At 39.6% G+C, this 8,692-nt stretch overlaps 1 protein-coding gene across 6 annotated transcripts in view; it reads right to left on the reverse strand.

Moving 5' to 3' along the window:
- The window catches only part of arid4b (AT-rich interaction domain 4B), a 50,362-nt gene extending 41,727 nt beyond the window's left edge, over positions 1-8,635 (reverse strand). For 3 of the 6 annotated variants that reach the window (XM_008430260.3, XM_008430259.3, XM_008430256.3), the window contains exons 1-2: positions 8,281-8,635; positions 6,247-6,295 (exon numbers count right to left, since the gene is read on the reverse strand). In XM_008430260.3, the coding sequence (XP_008428482.1) occupies positions 6,247-6,252 (6 nt within the window). In that variant the 5' untranslated portion in view covers positions 6,253-6,295; positions 8,281-8,635. The other 3 variants (XM_008430258.2, XM_017308862.2, XM_008430257.3) reach the window with 3 other exon arrangements.
- Positions 8,636-8,692: the final 57 nt, after the last annotated feature.

Here is an 8,692-nt window from a genome sequence, read left to right on the forward strand (position 1 = left end):
GGCTGACATGGAAAGAAACCAATCTGCACTGCTTACAAGAATTTGTCTTAGCTTTAGCTACTTTTAAAGTCAAAATAACATGAGTAAAAAGGCTGAAATAAAAAAAGAAGTGTTTAAATTGTTGATTACAAGTGACCTAATGTCTTCTCAGGATTATTTAAGGAGGGAAGCTGTTTACAGAAACACACCAAAGCATGTCAAGGTGACACTCGCAGCTGCAGAGTGAGATCAGTTGCTGCTCAATAAAAACTATCAAGTCATGAAAAATTTAACAACCACCTCCACAGCTGAACACACGCTAGAGCCTATAGTTCTGTTCTTGGACAGTATGAGTGACAACAGACCTCTTATTGTAAAGGTTAGCAAAAAAGATGCTTCCTGGCCACCAATAAAAGGTTAAAGCTGGAATAAAGATGGTGCAGCTGTGGCCTCACTCATACTGTAAGTGACTGACTCCTGCCATCGGCTCCATGGATTTGTTCAGTGAGTGCTTCAAAGCTTTCACTGTTTCAATGATATCTTTAATTTTAATAGTTCAAGTACCAAATGCACCTTAATGTTCATCAACACGAACAGTAGAAACTGTCTTAGGCGTACGCTAACGTCTACACTGATGCTTATTTGCACTTTTTGGGGGATACAGCCGATCAGCACTAAGGAAAGTAAATGCCACTCTCAGATGCGCCGTTTTCCAAATGCCATACAAGTTTCTCTAAAGTTAATGCATTTCAAACGACTTCAGTAATCCATACGTACAAAGAAAATAAAAACATCATAAATTAAGGCATGTATAATGAAGTAGAACACCAAGGAATTAAATATTCAACACATGAAGAAAAAGATGTGCATAACGGCATAAAAAGCCTAGAAACTAGCTGAAATCCGTCAGTAATTAGAAAGCATTGATGCAACATACAAATCAATTCACCTGTTTTGATATTAACTGATGGTGTATAAAAATATTTCTCACTGAAGCAAAGAGACCTTCCTTAAGATGTCTTCCTGGTGAAAAAACACACTAATGGCTTCAGATACATTTCTAAACTCCAGGAAATTCCAGAGAGCGCCGCTGGATGCAAAATCTTGATGAGAAAAATGCTCACTGATGAAATGTATTTTTAATTTTATAATTTAAAAAATTAAACATCTTTAACTTATACAATAAATATGATCTTCAGCTATCAATATTCTGCTTGCCAATTGGTGATTTAAACTCTCAAAAGAGTATTTAAAATGTTGCACAATGTTGTTATGCTGTGGGGATTTGTGAGTTTTTAATGCATGGTCATAATTTGGTTATTTACTTTTTTTTGCAAGTCTGATGTTCTGCATGCCCAAATAACAATAAACAAACAAAAAGCAAATTTATTAGAACCAGTGAGGCACCAAAAAATTGGCCAATTATCCTTTGGCAGGTCAAATATATATTTTCTGTTCATTAACTGCTTCAGTTTTCTGTCAGTAAACACAGCACCGATCAAAAGGTACTTTGTTGCATTTTGTTTTGAGTTTAGTTTTAAAAAAATGTATTGAGAATTTAAAGACATGCTTTGATATACAAACAAGTATAATCATGTAATTTGTTCACTTTCGGTTGGCCTTAAAAGCATATTTTTTGCTTTAATGCTCTATATCTTCAACATTTTTTTGTTGATGTGCAATATAGTTTAATAGCAGAATATCAAAGCTCAGAAAAACTCAGAAACTAGCAAAAGCCAAAGAAAGGCCTGATTTGTTTCGTCTCTACATCCTAATAAAGAAAACTCATCGGGAGTCAAGAGGAACTCAAAAGTAACAGAGAAAGATTTTTAGTAATCAGGTTCTGTTCTAGGTTAGGCATTAATTACCCTCAATGAGGGTTACTTTCCCCAAAAGTCAACGGTTAAATTCTGAGAGAAAGAGGGGTGAGACGAACCTCTGTTCATGTATCCATGTCTTTTTCATCGTTTCATTAAAGCACTTCACATGAGTTGTCTCATAAACTGAAACTTCTGAGAAGATTTAGTTATCAGCTTTGTGAAACAGCAAACTCACCGTTCAGTTTGAAAGTTACCTTACTAAGCCTGTAATCCTGCCTTGTCGTACAGCCGTCAGGTTGAAGTGAAGGAAGCAGCGTCACATTGAAAAACTTAAATCTGGTGGTCCAATAAACACCATTACATCACCCATTTACTTTCACTTGAGGAACTGCAATGCACTAATTTTATTTATGCTTAAGATCTGCATGTTTTAAACATAACATTTAGGAACAGTACGTTGCTAAAGCACTAAGCAATAGTGTCTAATCCACTGCATTGTTCCCCAGCAAACAGCCTTGTAGGCTGAACAAAGGAACATGTAAGGGGCATGCAGGAAAGAATTAAGCTCCCTCACCAGCCGGGCTCACACATACAATAATCCTGCTGTGAATCACGTCTTTGTGCGAACCAAAATGACCACAGCCCCAGTGACGGGCGCTTCAGCGGGAGTTACCTTGGCAATGCCATGGCAGCTCTAAACTCGGTGGGGAAAATAATAATAATTTAAATGCCTTTAGTTTGGCGCTTGTTGCAAACATTTGGGGTAAAGAAAACATCAATGCTGATTTTCCCTTCTCCAGGATAAATGAAGGACTATTATTTTTGTCCTTTTCCAAGTTGCTTTTCCAGCCAAGCAACCGCTTTTTAATTTCCAAACAGTAAAATAAAAATAAAAGAAATCTGGAGTACATAACTCCAAGATGCATGACTATTAAAGTGAACAATATTGCAACTTTGTCGAAAAGAAACTGCAACATTTACGTTATAGACACTTGAAACATTATCTTCACATTTCCAAGTGTGGATTTTAAACGCTACACCTTACTGTGTAGATCCAAATGTATATTTACACACTTAAAAGGTGCTTTATGTACATCTAACAGAGACGTTTTTTACCAGAAGAGAACGTTAAGGAGACTAATGTATCTGACCTGCTGAGGCCCTCTTCAACTGCATGATTATGTAGCATATTACCGCAGCACCACATGCTGTTAACTATCACTGAAGCAGCTAAAGCATGAGTAACTCCACTAAAAATGTTTCATCCACATCATAAAGAAATGTGATTATACTGCCTTGTATAAGTATTCCTATCCCTTCAGGGATTTCTTGTTTTGTTTTTTTAACAATTTGTCACTTCACAACAACAAACCTCAGTGCATTTTATTAGGATTGCATATAAGGTGAAAGAGAGATGATTTTCTTATATTTATGTATAAATAAAAATCTGAAACAAGTGGCATGCATTTGTATTAAGTTCTACTAAATCAACTTGTACAGCCATAGTTTAATAAAATTGCAGTTGTTGGAGTTGTTCCGTGTTGTTCTTTCTGCAGATTTTTTATTATTTTCCCCCTCTTTTCTTTTAAGCATTACATATTTCCTTTGGTTTTGGATGCTGTGCAGCTGGAAGGATTTTTGCTCTCTCTTTTTTTTTACTTTCAGACAGTTGTTATGATGCGTAACCTTGGCAACAATGTGGTTTCGTTGTTACAACCAGGAGCAGCTGATTAGCATCTCAAAAGCTCAACAAATACTTGAACTACAACCCCAAACCTGAGAGGAGTTAAAAAAGGAGGCTTCATCGGTGCAGAGCAGGACCAAAGAGCAGAGAGAAAAAGGAGGAAGTTCAAACCATCTCTTCCCGGGTTTCTAATCATACAGCCAAACAGAGATTAAAGAGGAGCGGCAAAAGCAAATGACGTGGATTAGCTGAGCTTGCCAACAACTGATGGTGTCATCCCGGACATCTTACTGTGGGATATCTTCTCTGCTGCCTGTAAAGTGTGATATTAGTATGTCATATTTGTGAATTTTGACTATGTTGCAGAAGACACTATTACACAGCGTCTTAAGTTAGAGACATTTTCAGATTTGTTCTGAGACTGACTGCTACTGGAGATTTTTCTTGCCCACAGCATCATCATCCATTGCAACTTTTTGAAGATAATTGGAGGATATGAGTTACAAATTATCCAAATAAGGTACATTTCAATCAACTTTGCACATCGAGACTGAAATTGGTCAATCTCAATCAGATTGGACAGTAGGGCCATAATCAAATACACAAAACTTTGACTAGGTCATTCCAACATCAATATTGTATCTCTGCTTGTATGTTTAGTGTCTTTGTAGTGCTGGAATCTGGACTTTCTCCCCAGTCTTAAGCAGTTCTTAAAAAGTTGTATTCTTGCACTTCGCTCCATACATTTTTCCATCCCATCTGCCCATCTTTGATTAGCATATATACCAAGATCATCTCATATGAAAAGAACACATTCTTCCAAATATTTTTGGACCACTCCAACACATGGAAATGCTTTGAACCAAACCATTCCCTTTAGCGCTGACTTAATGTTTAGGTTTGTTGTAATGTTGCAAGGTGTACCCATAGCCAAGTTTGAATCTTTTGCAGCCTCACAACCATGTAAAATATAATCTTATTAAACTATACTGAAGTATGTAGTTGTAATATAATAACATGTGAACAAGTAAAAGGAGTATCAATAATTTTGCAAATCACTGTAATAAAGTGTTTTACTTATGGGCAAAAATGTACAACTTGCACAAAATTACACTAAACAATGCCTTTCAAAAATTTGCTTTAATTTCAAGCCCAAGCTCATATTAGTCTTTATTCCAGATCTGTAAAGCATTAACTTGATGGCTAATAATGTAAAAGCCTGACCTTAAAATCTAAACAAGCGTCTAATAAATTTGAAACAGTTGTTAAAGTGAAATAAGAGTGCACAGCAGATTTAAAAAGGCTGGGAATCATAAGGCGGAGTGACAATAAGTCCTAAACAAACATCAGACAGAGCAGCACTGAGAGAAGCTGACTCCTCCTCCTCCTCCAGCACCAATACAGTCAGAAAACTCAAAGGGAAAAGTGGAAACCGCCACTATATTCAGCAGCGATAAAAAAAGATAGATATTGATTAAATGGTGATAACACCTCTATTTAAACATGGCTGTAGAAAATGAAACAGCAAAGATAGTTTGAGTGTCAATCAAGCATTAGTTTAAGAATTTTGTCATTTCTATGAAGGTGAAAAGCTTTTCAACACACGCCTATGACACAAACCATCTGTCGTAGCTGTCACACATACTGTCGCTCGAGTCAGTGCTACAAGTCTAAATGCAGTCTGGAAACAGACAGTTAAATGTTTTGTATCATATCAGATTAACTTCCCCATTTAATATGGAGAGTTGAGTGAGATTTCTCCGTTTCAGAATATTTTGTTTATCAAGAAAGACTCTGTGGTTCCCTTTTCACCTGTCTGTTAGCCGGTGGCGGATGATAATGAAGTGAAAGAACAGTGAGGGCAAAGCGCCACACTGCAGGTCATTATCACAGCTGCTTCACCAACAGACCAGAGATCGGAACCGGAGAATTTTCTCTCATCAGGAAATCACATTCTGAAAAATACTTTTTCTATTAATTAAACTAATCAAAATCAAAAACAGCCAACACTTTCTGTTCAATGCGTCATCCATCAGCATGCACTCTCATTTGCCACTTTTGGAAGTTTAATAAGAACCCGATAAAGGTTAGAGAAATATGCTTTGAAACATGGGGATAATCTTGTAAGTCCTTCATTTTCAAAGCGCTTGCAGCATATTGTTGTCTTTTCTGTCCTATAGTCCTTGGGGAAAATAGCAATTCTGACCTCAAGTCAGTATTTGCCTGGAAAAAAAAAGAGTCTGATCTGTGCCTCATCGCCATCACCTCAATCACAAAACGTATCAGCATGCTTGTGATTTGCTCTCCGTTGAGCTGCAAGCGGCGAATAAAAACAGAAATTTGTCAGGAATGGTGTGTCGCCCCCATAACATGAAAATATCTAAAGGCACAGCGACACTTAAAGAAGAAGAAGGAATATTCCCCAGTGAATGGCAGTTGGGACACATCTCCAAACAGAATAAAGCTGGGTAAACAATGTCACTTCTCGAATGCTTTTAACGTATACAACATTTACACAATTTTCAATTACATCCACACCCTGCAGCAGAACTTAAAACGCAACAAAAACTTAATTTTAAGCATATTAATCATCACATTTTTATTTAAAAGACTAGTCTAGTTCATGAATGCTGATATTTACACCTGCATTTATCCTCTGAGCAAAAGCAGGAAGAAAAAGCACATTTCATCATTACAGCTGCAAAAAGAAACTAAGCTTTGCTATTCGAACGCCCCAAATGCATGAAAAATGAATGAACATACCTTCATCTCTCTATGAGTCCTCTAGGTGACCAGTGTGAGGAATCCGAGGCTGCAAAAGGGAGGATGGAGATTATGCATTACAGAGGGTGGCCAACTTCAGTCTAGCACAACAAGACACGGTTATGTTATGATGACATCACTTCTTTTGCTACAGTGGTGCACGAAAAAAATAATAAAAACCGCCTCATTTGCTGTGGTTTTTTAAATTTTTATCTCTATTATTATTAAACATCCTGATTTAGCCACTGATCTGTTGCGGGAGGACCAGGGATGGGTGTGTGAGTGAGTGTGTGTGTGTGTGTGTGTGTGTGTGTGTGCTTGGGCATTCGAGTCACATTCAGAAAGTAAAGCCGTGGCAGGCTGATCACTCTCTCGTTCGCATAGTGCTTAAAGCCGTTTATGTAATGCCTGGTGTTCTGTTGCCAGTCAAGTCAGTCAGACTCGGCTCTCTGGCTCCGAAGAACACAAAGTAACTACTCGCTGTGCAACATGGAAGTCCTCCCTGCCTTTCGTCGCTCGGCACAGATAACACGGATAATGTGGTCGTTTAATACTCGCTGAGAGCCTCACGGTGCTCTGCCTCCACCGTCTGCACCGCACTGACTCTACCAACAGTACAGCAGAGGGATGACGCCATTTCTGTAGCTGACAGTCGGACAGAAAGGAGGAACACCAGAGCTAAAAAAAAATTGCTGGGACCGTACACGCAATTTTCAGCTAGCAAATGCTTAAACACAATTTCCCCCTCCGACACAAATCTCTTTTGTCTTTTTTTAACTGTTCATTTTCGCTCTCTCTCTCTCCCTCTCTCGTCTCGCTGCTTGCTCTCTGCAGAGTACACGCGACAGCAAAAAAATAAATAAATAAAAAATTGAGCGATAATAACTCCGTGAAACACAGTCACAAACCCTTTATATAAACATGTCACGTCGTTAAACCGCAACACAGCGACAGCGTTGAGTTAAACAAAGTGAGAGGCATGTGAAAACTCACTTTGCTCGCTCTGAAAATGTTTTCTTTATCGACAGCTCCGACATTTCGCTGACTGTTTTTTTGATTGAGCTGACAAAGAAACAAGTCGACGGAGCGGTTTGCAGCAAGGTCAAGCCCGAGGAAGGAAAAAAAAATACAAAAACAACAAAAAAAGAAGACTCACATCTTCGAGTCTTCCGACGTTTTATTGTTGAGACAAGAGCCAAGGTCGGCAGCAGCCCCGCATTTCTGTGGCTCGGGAATGGTCGCGGAGGATACGAGATCATCCGCCCCAGACAGTTCAACGAGAGAATGACTGACCGCCGCCGACAGCGCAGCTAGTCCAGAAACATGTCCGTTTAAACCCGATTACTGATTGATTCCCTTTTTCCCCCCACACATTGTTTATCACGCACACAACACTGGGACTTCTCCCCTTCCGAAACGGGATCGCATCAGATCGGGGTTCCTCGATACAACGAGGCAGCCCATCTGCTCCAAGCCTACACCGGGACAAGTCGGTCGTGAGAAGCTAACGACACCGATGGCACAAAAGAATCTCCTGACAGTGCAGTTTACCTGTTAAACTACGCCGTTGGATCGCTGGTCGACGACTCGCGTCCCGCAGCCATGTCAAATACACACACACATAAAAAAAAAACCCACCTTCAACGAGTCCCCCCTGATTGTTTCGAGTAATATCACTTTCCAACGTCCGTGACAGGCACTGCTCGACTGAAGCCTCTCCGAGGATTCCTCCGCTCAGCAGCAATACAACGCTACGGTTAGCCACGTCCAGAAACCCTGGAAACTATTCAACCTCGAAGGAGCATAACCTTTCACTGCGCTCATCAGCCTAATTTGTGCTCACCACAACAGAACTTTATCATCAAGTTGTCCGTTCTCTCATTCATTTCCCCCTCAAGCCGCCCCCTGCTAAAGTGCAACACACCATTAGTTAACAAGTTAGCTACAGTCACGGTTGGCTTAGTACCAGCAGGGAAGCATGCCAGTAAAATGTTCAAAATAGCGACCGCTTTGGCGAACAAAAGCAACACTTACCTTTGCTGTCAAGCTGAGGAACGCGTTTGCTCTTCGACGATAATGTATTAGTAATCCATAGGGACATTTATGTGGAAAGAATGACAGGCTTTAACGTCCGTTGAATCCCGGTGGATGTTGGATGCGGACTGGTAAAAGTGGTTTTCGCTCCGAGCTGCTGTTTGCCTTGTTGAGTAGCTGCTCTAACCTAGCTCTTTCTGTGATCCTCCGCCTTCTGAGAATGATTGACGTCGAGAATAATCCCGCCTCTCTTCAAAAGCACGACTGCCCATTGGAGGACACCATAAAACCATACGCCTTCGTGACACAGGATTGGTTGATCAGGGAGAAAAATATGCACAGTAAAGAGTTTGATGTAATCCTACTGGGTGGTTGTCACAATACAAGGAAAAAAATTCTAAAAGACTACAAC

Source organism: Poecilia reticulata, chromosome 15 (genome assembly GCF_904066995.2).
Source record: "Poecilia reticulata chromosome 15, P_reticulata-male-v2, whole genome shotgun sequence".
Classification (NCBI taxonomy): domain Eukaryota; kingdom Metazoa; phylum Chordata; class Actinopteri; order Cyprinodontiformes; family Poeciliidae; genus Poecilia; species Poecilia reticulata.